This window comes from Leptosomus discolor, chromosome 3, assembly GCF_034619465.1.
Source record: "Leptosomus discolor isolate bLepDis1 chromosome 3, bLepDis1.hap2, whole genome shotgun sequence".
Taxonomy (NCBI): domain Eukaryota; kingdom Metazoa; phylum Chordata; class Aves; order Leptosomiformes; family Leptosomidae; genus Leptosomus; species Leptosomus discolor.
Window position 1 is genome coordinate 62,089,887 of NC_141393.1, and position 19,104 is coordinate 62,108,990.

The 19,104-nt window shown below is 39.1% G+C and overlaps 1 protein-coding gene across 3 annotated transcripts in view; it reads left to right on the forward strand.

The window, feature by feature from the left end:
- Positions 1 to 19,104, forward strand: part of LRRC7 (leucine rich repeat containing 7) — a 90,733-nt gene that overhangs the window by 33,007 nt on the left and 38,622 nt on the right. For all 3 annotated transcript variants that reach the window (XM_086462186.1, XM_086462188.1, XM_086462189.1), the window contains exons 8-11: positions 2,290 to 2,434; positions 4,445 to 4,517; positions 9,925 to 10,054; positions 10,460 to 10,575. In XM_086462186.1, the coding sequence (XP_086318312.1) occupies positions 2,290 to 2,434; positions 4,445 to 4,517; positions 9,925 to 10,054; positions 10,460 to 10,575 (464 nt within the window). The remainder of the gene's footprint in view (positions 1 to 2,289; positions 2,435 to 4,444; positions 4,518 to 9,924; positions 10,055 to 10,459; positions 10,576 to 19,104) is intronic.

Below are 19,104 nucleotides of genomic sequence, written 5' to 3' on the forward strand. Positions count from 1 at the left end.
AGTTCTGGGGCAGTAGAATGAAGATCTGTTTCTCTAGAAAGCAGTCCATTTAGAAATGGAACAAAAAATATTTTACAATCTAATCATTAGGGTTATGGTTATGTATTAGTGCTGTTTCTGAGTTGTTGCTGCCCCACAGTAGAACTTTGATTTTGAATTTTTATTGCCATAAATTATTTGAGATTATCACTCTAAAGTACCTACACTGACTGTGACTGGAGAAAGGGATCCCATCATTAGCATTTTATCACACAGGTGACAGCTCACATGTTTCACACAGTAACGCTCCTCTTTGCTGCAGGGAAGATGTAGAAGTAGATCTTGCACAAACATGTCTAGGTGTTGGAAGAAGTAGTATTTCGTTTTTCAGCTTTGAACGTTTGTTAATCAAAATTCAGTTTTTTGCATTGAGCAATGGCTGGTTTTTGTCTTAAATAAATGACATTCACCTTGCATTTCGTGTTAAGTAGGAATGTTGCACAGGAAACGATCATTTTCACCCACCGTCCAAACATATACTTTTTGAGTGCTTTGTTAATGGAAAAAAAAAATGCTGATACTGAAACCAGCTGGAGACCAAGAACAGAAATATTGCAGTATCATTGCTCCAGTGTAATTGAGTAGAAGAAATAGATATACAAGAGAGTGTGGGCACAAACATTTTAACCATTATTCTGTTTCTTTGCTGTTCACAATGAAATTGGTTAATATATCCAGTGCTAAAATGTGTTCCAAACACAGTCCTGCTGAGCTATCATAATCCTGGAGAGAGTACTTAGAGTTGAAGACGTTCAGTAGATCGTGGCACTGAATCCCAAGGAGTGTAATTATTTTTAGTGAATTTTCAGTGAATACTTGTTTCCTAAATCTGATTCTAGTAGACCCTAGATGATGTTTCTCCAAAACAAGAGGTTTGAAACAGTTAATATTAGCTTTAAATTTTGACTTTTAAAAACAGAAAGGGAATACCAACTGGTAATTGATTTTGAGATTTAGAGATTTGCCAGGTTTCCAATCTTAATTTTTTAAAAAAAGTACTCTGTGCTAGAAACAAAGAGGGTATTCAACTGTTAGTATGGATAAAATGGCAAACGTTGGATGAAAAGGAGGTTTTCCTTTTATCCTTAGAAGCAGAGAGCAGATCTCAGCAAGGTAAGAGATGAAAAGCAATATGTAATCATGTTGTTTCGGAAGTACCTGTAGATGAAGCTGTTCTCTGAAACTATTGTCCTTTTTCATGTGTATAGTAAGTAACCACTAAAAGTGTATGTGAGTAACTGAAAACCCGACTCCCATGAGCTTTTATAGAATCCATACACTTTGTGAGTGATTCCCATGCCTTTCCCAAGATCCATGAAGGAAGGTCCCTCATAGGCCATGAATATTTACTGCTCTGGTTTGAAACAAAGTTTGATATTCCTCATTTAACTTCTTTGTAAGAATGAGGTAATTCTGTGGATCACAAGGTTTTCCGGTGGAGGCACATTACTGCAACCTCACGGTGGCTCTCAATACCACCGTTGTGGTGCCCTGCCTTGCTCCTGCTGTGATCCTCCAGGCTGTCACAGACCCAGCAGGGATACCTCTTTGCTGTTCCCCTTGCAGGTTTTCCTTTAAGGAAAATAACAGCATCTTTTTCATTGATTTTCTTGGTGACCATCTCGTAATAACGGATCAAGAAGCAGGTTGCTTCTGCAGGCTTCAAACTCTCACGTGTTCCATGGATTTTCGAAGAAATTAGGGCAGAATTCCTGTCATGTTGCTCATTGACGTTATAGCTGCAGTTAATTGCTGTATTCACAGAAGTGTACTATTGGGGTTAACTGCTCATAATTAAACTGTGATTATCTGAAGTCTAATTTTAAATTTTAGAGAATTCAGAGAATCAGTTTGACGCAGAAAAGCTTTACCTGCAGGTCTAACCTCAGTGATCTGAAGGACTGCTGAGGAGATGTGAATTGTGAGTAAATGTCCCTTGGGTGTGTGTCCAAATGAAGACGTAATACAGCTGTAGGACTGAGAACTTGAACTTTCAGCAGTTTTAATGAATTCTGGAACGCATTAATTAGTTTACTGTGTGTCCTTTAGTTTGGTACAGTTCCTTTTGCAATTATCTGAACAGGAAGGCTGTTAGACCACCACTGATACTGCTTCAGTGGAATAACTTATAAAAATGATGCTGAGGTCACAATATAATATTTGTATTACTGTTGTTTGTCTTTAATTGAACGCAGAAACTGGCATGCAGTGTATATCTGTTCAAATAACATTCTGTAATGTGCTATTAAGTCTATAGGGAAGTTAAAACAGCTCGTGTACCTGGATGTGTCAAAAAACAGGATAGAAACTGTTGATTTGGACATATCAGGATGTGAAGGACTTGAAGATCTCCTGTTGTCATCCAACATGTTGCAGCAACTGCCAGACTCCATAGGTGAGAAAAGCTCAGGATTTCTTGTAATCTTTTACACTTGAGGATTTCATTTATGTCTTTTTTTTTTTTTTGGGTAATTATGAGACTTTCTAATAGCTGGAACAAGAACTGCCATTAAGCTCCAAAGGAGTTTGAAACATCTGTGTCTGGACAGTCAATGGAGACCACTTTGTAAAGTCAGGAAAAAAGCCTGTGCTTAGAAGGTATTGATTATTCTGATTTGCCACTTTAAAGAAAATAAGCAAAGAAAGATACAATTGATCTGATCTAAATTTGAAAGTAAGTGTAATGGTGATTATGTTAACAGCGTGAAACTCGTGAAGGGAATTGCTGCACTTCGTTACAGTAGTGCAGTTCCATATGAGAGCATTAAACAAAGAAATAGTTCAAACTATTCATTTTCTTTTCTGACTGCATTGCATGCATAGAGTTTCTTAAATATTTGGTAGGTATATTGCTCTCTACAACTGGATATTTCATTTCAGTCTTGGTCCCTTATATTTTCTTTGGAAACACTTGAGGTCTTTCCTCTCTTCTGTTGATTCCAGCTGATGATCCCACTGTATCATCATCATCATCATCTCTTTCCCTTTCCTATGTGTGTCCCTTTGAACATGGAACTGTTAAGTTCCCCGATTTTAAGTCAACTTGGTCAAGATTCCAAAACGAATTGCTCATTGCTAATACTGGGCTACCTAAATGCTACTAGATATCTTTTACAGCTATTTTCCATTTTGGTCTTCTACATCTCACCATAAATTCTAGAATTTTTGCTTTGTATGCTTTTCTGATACGCATATGCAGACTGATTTTTAGAGGGCATTTAGCTCCTGTACAAAAGGACTAAATGTTTACATTTTGAATTATACAATCTTGCAATTAGATATATTCAGTTCTCATTTGCAAATTGCTGTTACTGAATGCTAATAGATTTAACAGAAGTAAAGCAGAAAGAGTTATTTTAGTACTGCATTTTCAGATGAAAGCTTGCTGAAATCCATTTTGGTAGAACTTTCTCCTCTTAAAAGAAAATGTTGTGGAAACCTAGGTGTTTCTTGGAACATGTTGATTTTGAAAGAGTTTTCAACAGAAATATTCTGCAGTTGAAATGATAGTGTTTCTAATATCTCTTTTAATTGTACTTTTCATTTGCTTCAGCTTTCATATTATGGCACATTCAGTTTAACATTTTTCTCTATGTTAGTGATTAATTTGTATTATTCCCACAGTTAGTACAAATAATAATTTAAAAAACGCTATTTCAGTATATCCAGAATTCTTTCAGGGAAAAAACAGATTTTGAAATGTTAATAACTTCCAGAATGTGGGTATCCGTTTCAAGCTCTGTTTCTAGCACTGTAATGCACTATTTTCCCCATTTTTTCTGTCTTTACTTTTTTATTGTTTTCTGCTGTTACGTACTGGTAAAGCAGAAGTTTCATTCCTTTCTTGGTAAATGTTACCCAGTTATGCATCTGCTTACACTTAGATTGTAATTCTTTTAATGATAAGAATTAACCACGTGTACAAATGCATTCAGGATTGATTCTGGTTTTCAGTCTATGCCTACATATTGTGAAGCTTTATAAATGTAGCATTTACTTTAGATAATTTGCCTAATGTCCTGTTATGACCTGAGCACCTTTTAATCAAGGCAATGGGACTTGAATTCAATTGGAACATTAATAGATGAGTAGAAATACTACTCTTCCTACAGATAGGATACTGGTTTTTTACACATCTTTTTTTTCAAGACTTCAGAAATACACTTAATATTTCACTTGCAGTTCAGCTTAATATTTAATCAACTCTTCATTTTCATAAAGCGTATTTTCAATGGGACAAGACTGTGTCTATGTACCATCCTATATACAGATGCTTTCTAAAATCTAGATCAAAGTTTTTCAGCGTTAGAAATCGTTGTTTGCTTAAGAATATGGGAGACTACAGAAAGTAGAAAAGATTAATGTGAAATATTTTTCTATTACTTCTTCCTTACATGTTTTGTAGGACTGTTGAAAAGGCTTACGACTTTAAAAGTAGATGACAATCAGCTTACAATTCTGCCAAACGCAATTGGAAAGTGAGTATATAAGTCTCATGATTTTCAACAATAAGTAACATGCGTTTTCCCTTCTGCTTGTGGAATGTGAGGTTTTCAAAATAAAAAATAAGACAAAGATGTACTGAACTATAAAATAATTTCCAAAAATGTGCCTAACACCCAGCTTGTAACATTTAAATTTGGAGTGGCACTGTTACTTCTGTGAACTTACACTGGTGTAAGTGATAAGAAGATGAAATGTATCACATTTTCCAAGAAAAAGAACAAAGATGTTTTTCTGTATGAATCACTTGCAATTTCAATGATAGAGCAGCAAAAGTAGAATAAATAGAAGTATTTGGGGGAATACGTCTGTTTCCATAGCAACAGCCAGTACTTGATGCTGAAAAGAAAATGGCTGTAAACCTCATATGTATGAAGATTTCTTAAAATATTGAAGCAGCATAAATGAAAAAGTCATGACAATTTCATAGGTGTATACATCAAAATGTGAAAGTATTATATAAGTAATCTTCTTCCGAAAAGCCCTACTGATGCCTTTTAGCCATCTTTTTGTCAGATATTACATGATCACTGGTGCAAAATTCTGTTTTGTATTGCTGTGTGTCTTGAGTTTATTGCTAAATGAAATCTGCAATTTATTGTAGAATTTGGGTGAACGCAAACCTGTCTCCAAGTGTGGAAATGGGTGATTTTTTGTGGTGTTTCACACCACATATATCCCTTTCTAGCAGAACACATCTTTAATGCTGATATTTTTGTAGGATGCCTCTTCCTCTACATATTTTGCTTCCAAAATGCTATGTAAACTGGTATTTGGAAAAAAATCAGAATACGTGGTCCCTGGCTGCCTTCTAGAGCTACAGCACTAGTGGCCCCCTTGCACCAGCAGTAGTGTTCATGCAGAAGAAAGAGTTCAGCCTAAATCCAGATTGTCTGTCTGGCGTGGCTGAATGGTTATACCATTCCTAGCAGTTCTGTGCTGTCTGCGTGGAGCGTTGGGAGTGGGGCGTCCGTGGGCAGAATACACTCAGACTCTGTGCCTTTGCTCGCAGTGCAAAAGCTGTTCTCCCTTCAGGGAGTTGTAGCTCAACAAACTGTTTCATTAGAAGCAGTTTTCTTAAGCCAGGACTGTTCTGAGTCTTCCAAAATTAAGGCCTAGAAGGCTTCATTTAGATTTGTCCAGAAAGACGATAGTACGGTGAGGCCTCTAGAACAGAAATCATCTCTAACCTGCATCCATTTTATAGTAATAATTTCAATAATAATTTAGTTCTTGGTATGCCATTCGGAAAAAAAAATAATCCAAATTTGTGAACTATTACAGCTGTAGCAACTGAAAGTTCAGGTTTGGCTTACCATGCTGTACTTCTTACAGTGTCTTGAGATTTATGTGATGTTCATGGAGAGTATTAAAAGTTGATTATATGAATCACAAAAGGGGGAATCTTTGCTACACAAGTCGTTGTGTAGCGAGAAATTCTGGTGGGCAGTGAAAGCTCATAAGGCTCAAAGGTGTACTGGACGCTCTGCAGAAGGGTTGATATAAAGTCCCACATTATCTGTTACAATTTTGGTGGTCAAGTTTTAAAACCTTTTAAAACCTTTCTTATTTATGGAATTGCTCAAATTGAAGGGGATCCCTGCGCTTTTTTAACCTAATATCTGTTCAGTATTGTTTGTCATGATGCCATAATTACATTTTAAAGATGCATACTGATGCTTTAAATGGTGTATATGCAGAGCGGTAGCCTAATCACCTAATATTATCACATTATTTTTGAGTGATTGGTTGTGCTTTTTAAATGAAATACTTTCTCTCATTTAATGAAGACAGCATCTCCCACATCAAAATGAACTTCCTTGCTCTGACTCATCCATTTGGATAGTTTCCTACTGGGTCTCTTTCTCCTACATGATAGTCGTAGTACCCACTGCAGAGTATATTATTGTCACACAAAGATTAGTAATGTGGAGGAGGGAACTCTCCCTCCAGGGACCAATTTCATGATGAGACACAGAGCACTTCAATGCTGTCGGAGTGGCTGTGGCTAATACTGACTCACCACCCTTGTTTTTGGCAGTCTTGTTCAAAGGGCAAGCCTCTGAGTGGCATTTAGGCTTCAACTCTGCAAGATATTATGCACAGTAGACCTACCTTAATAAAGCATTCCACATAAAATCAGTGGATTCACATTGATTAAGTTCTTTGGCCCCAAAGACTAGAGATTTTATCTGTAGCACCTGAGTGAATGCCCATGCATCCCCATGCTTTGTGGGTAGGAGAGTGTCACAAGAGAAGGCATGACTCATTCGTAGGTAATGGTGTAGTAGGTCAAGAGGCAGTGTATTGTGCTAGATGTGTCTAGTCCATCCGTATCTGACAGTACCAGGTGAAAGTGTCATCTTGTGTTTCTGGGTCTGCAAAGTTCCTTTTGCCTGATGTTGGACAAATAGTGGGTGTAGCCAAGTCTTATGATTTAGGCTGCTTTGGCAGTTATCTGGGTGCTGTGGCTGTTGGGAGAAAAGGACTGTGACTATATGAAATGGGGCTGAGATGGGTTGGAACTACTCTTTAATTCATGGCAGTCTTCACTCTCACGAATCTTTCTCTGCTAATCTTTCTAAAAATATTCCTCATCTACCTTAGCACATGCACTGTGAACTGCGCCATTTCAGTGGCTGCCAAACTGAATAGCAAATGCACATCTGATTTTTGTCTGCCTTTCTTTAAACCTAGCGAGAATGATCTGAATGTAGCCCAAGATGACAGTGAGATTAATGATCTATTAGCTAAATTAGCATTGTCAGAATTGTAGCTGTTATTGTCAACTTGCTTTCATGCACAATCCATGATGAATGAAAGATCGCTTTCAGAAGTGCATCTTTTTTTCAGCATGGTAGTTTAGAGAGATAAAATGTAGTTTCACACTGACTTTGTTGTTTTTGTTGTGGCCATCTTCGTTTGTCTGCTGCTGATGTCATTAGGAAGGAAAGAAGCTGTGAAGGTCTGTACCAGACAACACCTTTCAAATAAAATTCTCTTGTCTGATAAAGTCATTCTTCACTGTCAGGGAAACTTCCACAGTAACAGTTGAGAGTATCAGATTTTCCGATTGCCATTGGAAACACAGTAGTTCTCAATTAACTTATCTGTTTTCAAGCTTTTCTGGTTGTGTTGTTATCAGTAAAAGGAAGAACGTGTGCATCTTGTAATTTAACAAGCTTTCCAGTTGCGCTTCCCTCTGTCAAGCACATATTCTGTATGAAGTAGGTAAACATGACTGAATTTTGCCTTTACTGAAATTATTTTGCATCTAGTTTGAAATAAATTGTGGTGGATACAAATCTTGTATTAAAGAAAAGCGATAACCAAAGCCTGGTAGAGCTTTTGGATAAATTCCCTGCGTCTCTCTCACTAATCACTGTATGACTCACTGTGGCTTTTCAGTCTACTGAAATACAGCAATTAGAGGAAAGTTCTGAGAATTCCATGTTAGGAATAGTTATTTCTGGTGTTGTGTTTCGTAAAATTTGAAGGCTGAAGGACCTTTTCTTTTTTACTTAAGAAGCTGGAATAAAGGTAAGTTAGACGTGCAGTGAAGGTCCAGTCCTGCAGCTGTGGCTCATATGAGTACTAAGGAGCAAGGTTTGTAGCAGAGGTAAACTTATTATCAGCTCTACCAGCACATTTGGAAAAAAACCCAAATGATCTTCTGTGCACCTAGTCCCTTCATCAGTGGACAGGGAGATGACAAACACTGAGGAAGAAATAATTGCTTGCCATTTAACCTCACTATTAATTAAAGCACTTGAGAGAAAAAAAGGTAGTAAGTGTGGGGCAGGGGATGGGCAGCAGAAGCAGGGAATGATGGCATTTGTAGTAGGTCGCAAAACTTTTATTCCATGACCAGTGCAGTACAGCTTAATTTTAAGTATTTTTATATCCAGCCTAATTTTTTAAGAGTTTCAGTAGATATTTCTTCAGAATATTTATATATGTATGTGTGTATGTGCATGATATAGATGTGATATGTATATATTTTTATATATTTATATATATAACGTGTATTACGTATACATATTCCTGTTTGTGTTATTTGCATTAGCAAAGGTCACATTGTTGATTCTTAATCACCAAAGTAAGATAGATGTATAAGCGTTGCCCGCTGTCTTCAGGGAAAAGTGAACACTCAAAAGAGTCCTGAGGCTTGTGTGCCTGGCTAGGACGGGGTCCTCAAGAGCAGAAAGATGCCTCTGAAGGCCATTTCGTAACAGAGCAGCGGTGGGTGGGGAGGGCAAAGTGCTGACTGTTGGCGCTCTGCATGGGGTCAGCTCTCCTGGCATGGCCTTGCCTTTCATTCTGCGTAGGTGCAGCCACTGGCAGAGACAATGGTGGCTTTTACGGTGTGGATGCCTTTTACTTAGGTCTCCGTACAAAACCTCCAGCTCATTTCACGACCTCTTCATGGATACTAAAATGCAGGGATATACTGCGTGGTGACTCCGGGCACTAGGAAGCCGTGCTTCCTCTATATGCCCTGCTTCCTGGTGCTGGGGGCTGTGGCTAACCCAGACTTCGGTTCAACAGGGGAGTTTCTGTCAGCCGCCTCTGTTCCATCCTCTTTCCTGAAAACATGATTATGTGGAGGAAAGGTCAGGTCTCTTTCTTTTCACAATTTGACAGAATACAACCATCTAGGAAGAGTGATACAACACCAAAATGGAAATTATTTAAATTTTTTTTTTAAGAGAGAACTTGAGTGTCAGAAGTTTACTGATTTTGGTCTGCTTTGTTTCGGTCCTTGTCATACAGCTGCCCTGTCAAGATCAGCTTTTAGCCAGCTTTTTCAACATGTGAAAGAGAAGCACTTTTACAAAAGCTTTGTCTGACTACCACGGGCTGAGATTACTTTGTCGAGTTTGGATCCAAGTTCATCTTTTTTTACTACTGATCTGTATTAGAAATTATGTCAAGTGCATCAGTTGGAACATACCCTGCAGGCGATTTCTGCTTCCCTTCACTTTGCTCTCCCCAGGCTATTTCTTTACCTGTTGTCTGTCTTTGTGTGTTAAGATTATAAACTTTTTGGTTTGATTCTTCAGCTTAGTCTGATTTGCCCTGGTCACTGTGTGTTTGAAGTGCTTGGAATACTTTCTCACTGCAAATGGTAGAAATGATGATGTGGGGAAACTAAGTGGTCTTTCTTAAACTGCCTTACTGGATGAGACTGATTACCAGTGTCCCTAGTAGTTCCTAAAATCATATTATTATAGACTTCTCCTAGGGAAATGTGCAATAAAGGTTCCCTCTTCAGGGCAGTCTATAGTAGTGCGGGGCTTTACAACTCTCAAAGGTTTTAGATTGTTAATTTTTGTTACCTAGTCCTTGTACATCATCTAACAAGTGTATTTACAATTTCAGTTTATCTTTATTAGAAGAATTTGACTGCAGCTGTAATGAGTTGGAGTCCTTACCTTCTACCATCGGCTACCTTCATAACCTGAGGACGTTGGCTGTGGATGAGAATTTCCTTCCTGAACTGCCCAGAGAAGTGAGAAGCTGATTGTGTTTTTCAATTACAGATTGAAATGTTTTGTGGTAGGCCCAAGATTTCATTCCTACTCAAATAAAATACCTCTTAAAGCAATTGTTTCTGCACGATGTGGAAGACCACATCTTTCTTACCTACTCACTGGTAAAATAGTAAAGCCAGTAAATTAGTAAATTCGTGTAAAGGTGAGAGTGTCACGCAGAAGAGTAATGTGAGTAACTCTAGGCATTTCCCTGATGTTACTGACAAAGGGAGGGCGTTATTTTCTGACTAGATACTGTATTTTCTGCTTTTTGTCACTTAGAGTAAAAACACAATTTGGCCACCTCCTGACATGAAAAGTTAGTGATAATAGATTTTATCAACATAGGTATCCTAACAGCTTTGGTTTTTTCATTCCTGTAGATTGGAAGCTGTAAAAATGTAACAGTGATGTCTCTGCGCTCTAACAAGCTAGAATTTCTTCCTGATGAAATTGGTCAGATGCAGAAGCTGAGAGTATTAAATCTGAGCGATAACAGGTATAGTTCACATAATTTTTCAAACCCAGTATAGGAATTTTTCTTTTTAATTTTAAACTTTTCTTTTTAGGTTTTTGTAAAAATACATTTACATAAAATGTATTTTAAAATATAAAAATTATATTTAGAATTACTTTATTTAAACTGTAAGGAAAAAATCTTAGTTTATTTTTTTTTAATCTTTATGGTTGGGTCTTACTTCCACTGACATCCAAAGAAAAACTTGAATGGGGCCAAGATCTGGGTCTCAGTGTGTTTTAATAGATTAAAACCTGTTTACTTCTTTTATCCCCTGCTGTTTCCATGTGAAAGTGTGATATTTGGTGTTGAAATTGTGTATAACTTTGTAATATTTAATGATCAAACAATTGTGACAATCTGATATACAGGATATCATTAAATGCAAGCACACTGGCATGCTATCCTGCCTCCACTGAAATCAAAAGAAAATTTTCTATTTCCTTCAGCAGAGCAAAGGTTTTGTCAAAAAAACCCGGATTCTTCTGTTCTTATGCAATTGGCTATTCCTCTGAAAAATGGAATGCTTAAAGCGAGCCTTTCTTGATAACTGTCCCATGCTGCCCTAAGCGTCAGAAAAGACTGACTTTTCCTTGAGATTTATACATGCGTGTGTTCCAAGAATATGTTCATTTTCAGTATAACCACAGAAATACAACTTTGCTTGGTAGTGCAGCATATGGTGTGTGAATGCCATTTTGTTCCCAGTAATTATCATCCATGCTCAGTAAAAATTAGGGGAAGGACTTTCCACATCTGTGTCTGATTTACTGTCAGCAGTTTCATTAAGTTGAAATTAAGGTTGAGCCTAAAATATAAAATGAAGTAATGTAGAAATTCCTGTAAGGTATTTGTTTAAAATTATTTGCTCAGTTCTGTTAGGTGATTTTCCACATTGCAATTGTGTATCATAACGTACATTATGTATGGACCAGAACGTAAAGTTAAACTTAACTCTAGCTTGTGTTGAAACTGTCCAAGTTCCAGAATTGACTCTTGGGTTTCTTGATTTTGGGGTTCAGATTCCAGTGCTTTCCCAGGTACTCTCACATCAGTATGGCACCCCGGCAGTGTACATTTGTGCTTTTATCTGTACAGCTAGAGACTGAAACTGTATTTCAGGCAACACTCTTTAGAATCACTCAGGGTAGCATTCTTGCCCACAAAGTCAGCCTAGTGCCCTTCGCTGTTCCTGCAGCCCTGTGCCCTGTCCTGTCCTCATGCCGTTTTGTTCAGCGTGTGCTGATCTTGAAGGCATAAGTGACAGAGATGAAAGCAGCCTACCAGAAATATGGGGAGTGTTCAGATGGCTGTTTCCAGTGGCTGGTCCACCTCATTGCTGCACAGCCGGCTGTAGCAGCACACAGGAGGAGGCACAGAACCGGCAGAGGAGTGGAGAGGTAACAGGACAGTGCTGGTTCGGGGTCTCTTGGGAGTTCAAGGAGCTGCAACTTCAGGGTGCCTTCCCTGGCATGTTAAACCAATCTGAGCTGGATCACTCTGTCCCCTTTTCAAACCTGTAATTGTGCCGTGAGTTTGCAATGAGTTTGCATGGAGGAAGCAGAAAACTAGTGGGGATTTTTGGGGTTGTTTGGCTTTTTTTCCTCTTTTTTTCCAAGTTACTTTTCAGCCAGGTCAGCTGCTCGTCTCAGGCACATGACTTCATGTGTAATTACTGATTATGAGTGTTATTGCTGAGGTGAGAGAGGGAAGAGGTGGCTCACTGTTGGGAGAAGGCAGTGGAGGTGGTAAGAGCAGGCAAGGTTTCCCGACCAAGCTGACCTGACACAAAACAGCAGTCCTGCCCCACTTTCCTTTTTCCCCAGCTGTAAGAGAGGACTGGGATTTCCACTGTGGAGGAAGGTAATTATGGGACCAGAAGGCAAATGATGTGATGTTCCTTGGGGTGGAATGTATCAGCTGCTGTCCTTCCCGCTCCCCCTTCAGTGCTGGCTGGTAGTCTTGCATCTGCCCTTGTGCTTGCTCAGGGCTCACTGGACAAGTCACTGAGCTGGTTTATCTCACTGGGAATGGAAGAAACTGTCACTCTTCTCATTGTGTTCATTTTATGACGCTCCTCATGGTCCATTTGCTCACTGTGGAGGCTGGCAGACACCAAAGCCAGCTAAAGGCAAACAGTGGCTGTGCACCAAAGCAGGTGTGAAGGGAGCAGAACAGACCTTTGCCTGTTGGAGTAGGAAGCTGTTCTCTCAAGTCAACCTGAAGAACTGTACAGCGAGTCGTAAGCTTTGTAGAGCTAGCGGGAGAGCACAGTCTAGCCTAGGACAGATAGGAACTGATTCGGACCTTGGACCTTCAACCTTTAAACCTGGTTGGATTGTCTCACATACTTCTCTTGAGGGGTTTGGGGAGTAAATTTTTCCTGCTTTACTGATATCAATTCTGGCTGAGGTTAGATGTTACTCTGCTGAGACATTGTGATGCTTTTGTTATGGAACTTCCCACCTTAATGAAGCTAAACATTTTCAATGTTTTGGCACCAAAGAGTTCAGACGAAGTTCAGATCCCATCTTAATGTTGGATTTTTAAATTATTTTTTTACTTTTCTGTTTTCTCACTTTTGCATCCATATCAACATTAAGGCACTATCCATTCTTTCTTTGAATGAGTCCACATGTACATGTTAACAAGGAGCGTACTTGGGCTCCTGATGGGTTCTTGCTAGGAACCTTTCCATGTTACCACAACAGTTTGCCCCTCTACTCTTCCTGCGTCAGATATGACAGAGGAGATGGAGCACACCAGCTCTTTATCTGGATACCCCTTCCAGCCATTGGAAGAAGAGACACAGACATGCAAGCAGAGCAGAAAGGTGATTCTAGAGTCAAGGGGTCAGTGCATGTGCTTCACCCTATGGTGATGGGCTCCTGGGTCCTGGCGTGTGCATCAGCCTTTTCCCTGTCAGCCTGTTACAAGACCTGCTGAGCCCTGGCGCTGTGGGTTCTGCTGCTACAGCAGACCTATTCACACCAAATACTGCTGAAGCAGCCTTTTTGGTGCGAAAGCTCCAACCTTTGCACAAATCTTCTGAGGAGCAGCTGTTACTCCCTGTACTGTATAACAAAAGGGATGGACTTTATGTATGACCGCGTGTTCTTTCAGACTTTATCTGGTGAGTCCTTTATGATTTTCTCCTCCTGAAACTGGAGAGGGTTTCATGTCCACTCTGGTAGGTGTCCAATTGCTCATCCATCTTTGCACATTATTTTCCTTGCGGAGGGAACAGACTCTGTTGCCATGGCTGTCAATCCATGCTGATCATCATGGATGTATAGTTTTACACAGGGAACACAGACTTCCATTGGAGATCTGTCCACTGCAGGTTCATCCCAGTGAAGGACACCTCAGGGTCCTCTCCTTCTGCTTTGTCACATGCCAGATTTCACCACTGGTGTCTACAGCCGCGACTGTAAATGGTGCACTTGTGTATCCATTAGCCTCTTATGTCATTGTCTTTGTCCCAGTGACTTTCTCTGCTAGTAGCCAGGCTACTCTATTGAGAGGTGGCCTTTTGCCACCAAAAATGTTCATTCTGGGCATGTTCCTTATGGCATCGGGAGTGCATTCTGGTTCAAAGTGTGAGAGTACAGGGGTATTGGTGGCTTTGAACTTGCCTGCCAGAGTGCATGGAAAATTTGCAGTCTGCTCTCTGAATGGTCATGCATACGGGGAGTGATGCACAACTGCGGTGTAGCATGTAAAGAGGAAAAGAGGAGCTCTCCCTCCCTTGCATTATCTGGAGCTTGTCTGGGTACGAAAGTCGTAAACGTTTTGGGAGATTTGGTCTAACATCCTGATTGGATGTCTTTCAGGAAGGAGGCAAACCTGACATAGACCTCTTTGCTGCTCAGACTAATGGGAATCTCCAATTTTTGAGTTGACACATCTTGCTCAAAGGTTGGTCAGTGTTTGGACCTCCTAGTGCATTTTTAATAATATGGCTTCAGCTACCACAGACTTTCGCTCTTGTTCCATGTCTTCTGAAGGCCCTCATCGCTGTAAGACGGACCTTGCTGATCTTAATTGACCAAAAGCAATTTAGCTGCAGGACTTTCTTCAGACATTCATGTCAGAATTCTATTTTAACCAGGGAATTAGACTCCAGATTTTCTTTCCCATGCCATACACTCTAAGACTATATCTATACTTCTCCTCTCCATAGCTAGGAGTCCTCTCTCCTTTTATCTTTACAGGTCCAAACCTTTTCAGCCCTATATACAGGCTCTTCATCCCTAGGAAATGCAGTATTCAGTTGTCTCTACGCAATAAAAGGCAATGATGGGTTGAATCCTGACTTGCTATCAGATTGCTAAAGTGGAGTCTAATGAGGGCTAGTGTGCAACTGAGCAGAGCTTAGGTGGCTTCTCCCTCTGCAGTCAGGAAACTTTTGACTCCAGATACTTGCAATGCAGCTACCTGGAGACTCATCCTTGCCTTTGCCAGGCGTAACGCTGTCTCCAGTGCTTTGGGAACCAATGCAGCATTTGATAAAGTAGTTGTGCAATTACTACTTGCATGAGAGATACTGAGACCTCCCCACGTAATGAGTCACTGGGAGTAGCTGCTTGGATTCAGTCACTGTTAAGAGTGCACATGGGATTCATTCAAAGAAAAAAAAAGATGTCTTACCAGTAACCGGTGTTCTTCACAATGTGTAGTCCACATATACATTTGTCTTCCATCTGCTTCTCCTCTCTCCTCAGAGTCCTTCCAGGTATGAGTCCTGTGATTGAGAGGTAGAATTGTTAGAATGTACATTTGGGCTACACTTCTCAAAGAGCATCGGTTACTGGTAAGTAACCTTTCTTTTAGTTTTAGATTGTTCTTAAAGAGCTGAAAGAGTCATCACCTTTCTGTATTTGCGCTGCTTCTGCTTCCATCCTGGGGTCACAACTCAGTTACTGCTCTGAATCTCACCCACAGAAGTTAGATGAAAAAAGGTCCTAAGATTACATGATCCATTCAAAAACAAAGCTGTTTCCTGATGTACCTTTTTTTTTTCTAGTTAGCTATTTAATTATACGATATTGCTCATTGCCAAAGAGATAATTACTTCTGGCCGTGTATATCCACAAGTGGTTTTGTGAATAGTATGTTGATGGGTTGATATGAATCATGTTCTTTTAAACTTTCTCATTCTGAAAACCCTATTATTACCAATTTGCTGAGAGTTACCTTGGAGAACTGCCACAAATAGCAACTATCTGTGGGCTTGACCGACTGGCAATGCTGCATGTTATGATTAACTTTCAATATGTTTTGACATGAATTTTTCATGTTTGGGTTATTATTTGGAAGTTCTTTCTGAATGACACTGAAGTATAATATATGCATCATTTAATCTGGAGAATATTTCCCTAGGTGTTTGGTAAGCTCTTGTATGTTGTGTTACTCAAACTAGTAGTCAGTGGAAACTCTTCCCATGCTCTGAGCTTGCTTACTTAGCGCATAACAAAAACAAAATTTAGTACCTGGTAGTGGGTTATTTTACAAAACTATGAGAAAACTGATTGTTATCAAGAAAGAAAAGTTAAGATTATATCTGTCAGGAGACTTACAATAAAAGCAAAGACCACCTGCACCCCATAAGACCCCTTAAAGGTCTACATTTGAAATTTTTTATATTTAAACAGTATCAATGACATTTTCTTTGCTTTTCTTGTGTTCCATGAATAATCTTCATTAACTTACTCTTAAAGTATTTAGCCCTTACAAACTTAACAAATTATGTGAAAGATGTAGGATTAATAATGGAAAGAATTATTCTAAAGTCCTCATTCCAGAATGACATGACACGCTGACATGCAGCTTCTTTGAGGTTGTGCAGTCATACGTTACAACAGTTTAATGTTTACGGATGTCGTTTGAAAATGTGTGCTGGTTTTTGATTGAATTTGGTTTTATTTGCCTGAGTAACTTCAGGGCAAATTTCTTCTCCTTTTTCCTCATAAGAAAATATTTTCTGTCTGAAAATTAAACACTATAAAAAGAACATATGTGTTTCAGGCTTTTCCAAACTATTACTGCAGATAGTTGTTTTCCTGAAAAATCAGTTGGTGCTTCAGGGTTTACCCTGAATATTTTTATTAATAACTTTTTAACTTTTACGTTTACCAATGGCATACATGTTTTTGCATGTAGTTTAACCTAATTAGTATGAATACAGATAATCTCTGTAGCACTAAGAGATTTCTTTAATTTGACTGTCACATTTTCGGCTCTGTTTACAAATCAGTTGAAGAGATTGCAAATGGAAGTTATTAGCGATTAAAAAATTGCCCAAGAGTGAAACTTGCTCATGCAAGAAAGCATACACAGGGGGTGGCTGGCAAGTGTTGGAGCTCGTGTAGTTGTGGGAAGGTTCAGAGGTACTGCTTGCCCACCAGCTTCGTACCTCTGGATGCCGTTCGGCCGATGCTGAAGGTGGCAGGGTCTATGGCTGTACTGCTGTTAGTCCTATTCCCAGCCCTGACTGCTGGGCTGCAGTTGCTCTGCAAGAATCAAACGGCACCTTCCAGTAGAGAAGTGGCCTCATGCAAAGGTGATTTATTCAGGCTGAGAGAAATAGTGAGAATAAGTCATTTTGGTACAGCGTAGTTTGCCTTTGAATTGTAAGTTAATTTAATTTGGCCATCTTCTTAATTAACTACTGATGCACCAATTAAAGTTTCATCTACTATTGTGAATATCTTTTCCCATATATTTACATGTGCAATTTTCCAAACTGTCTAGTGAGAAGTTTCAGCATTGAAGCATAAAAGAAAAGCTCTCTGTTGAACAGCAGAGCTGTAAGCTTTGCGTTTCTTTGGAACGATATCTGAATGCAGCCATGTGTCAGATCAGTGGGAGCAGTGCAGATTAATCACTGATGAACAGTTTTCTCTTCAGAGGAGGCCACATCCTTTACTGAGGATGATGCGAGTTAGTTCTTTGAAATCAGAAGAGTTATGCTGAGTTGTGCCAAATAGAATTTGGCCTGTGTGGAAAGTAATCCACCTACATCCAAGCTAATATTTGAGAGCCTTTGTAGCTGTGCTATACCCTTATTTGTACTGATGAAGCTAGAAAAGCATTTACGTATTTGCCTTTCATGATTCAACTGCTACAGTGTAAGTAACAATTATCACGGGCCTTGTTTTGAGTGTGGGTACAATGCAAAATCACGTGGTAATTGAGTTGTTCACAGAAGTCAGTGTTTGCATGTGCATTGTTCGTAGAGATGAAGGAGAAGTGTTCCTAAGTTCACAACTTAAAAAGCAGTCTTAAACTTGCAAAAACAAATTGCAGTTAGAAAAAGAGGCTGAGGCTTATTGTGGTTGAAAATTTTTGAAAAACAGTAGTGATGTTGGATGCTTCCATGTTTTCATCTCTAATTTGAGATTTTTTTTCTTTTAAAGACCCCTTAAAATTGGACCTTTTCAGATGTTTAAAACCAGGTTTCCAGGTTTATTGGCAAGCAAGAATTAAAAATAAAGAATTCTGTGGTTTGTTTTAATATGGAAAGGAAAAGCCAGCTTGGAGATACCCTTGCCACACATAATTTCTGAAGCATGCTTACCAATTTTGCTTCTCCCTCTGATACACACTTCTCAAGTGCAATGGAAACACCACCAGTAAACCCCTGCAGATAAAGGTTTCTGTAGAGTTTTGAAACTTATGTTACAGGTACTGAATTCTAAAGTGTAAAGAAATAAAGGTGTCACTTGAAAAGGAAAAGATATTCTCTCTTTATACAGGAGAAAAGCTCTGAATAAAACATGTGGATAAACACTATGTAAGGATCTTTATGTTAGCTATTAAAGCTTAGACTTGTAAACTTGATTTGTAAAGAATGTCACACACTGCACTGTTCCACGCTGTGGTATTCATTTTATGATAAGACAGGAATGAAAATTAAATTTCAGATAGTTTAGGTACTCCTTACTTTCTTACGGCATTGATTCTAGGTTTAAACATGCACACGCATGTAAAACTGCTCTAAGCTATGCAGGCACTGCGTTGGAGATTATGTCATGGCACTCTGTGTATGTGTATACGTTTGTGTCAATTTATTTCACTTTTACGGAGCAGTCGTTTCTAGTAGAAGGTATTCTTTTTAAGATCTTTAAAAGGTGTTACTTGCAGGAAGTACACGCTGCTTTCAGAAATAACAGGTAAAAATTATGTCTACAGTAATTCTGTAACAGATATACTTCCGCAGCGCTGCATAGAGTCAATGGTACAAAAGCTGTGAGGTGCTTGTCTCCCAGAAATACAGATAGATTTTTAGTATGAAAATGACTGTAGGAATATTGTTGGTTATTCACTGGTAGAGGGGTGAAGGATTCTTCCTGATGGGACTGTGCAGGTGGAGTACCTGACAGTGGATTGCCTGTCTGTATCTGAGAGAACATGTCTGTAAGAGACTTTCTTTCCACGATTGTCTGACTCCCTCGGGAAAGGGCTTTTCCTCTTTTCTTTCTGTTGAATCACATTTAGCTTTTGTCTTTG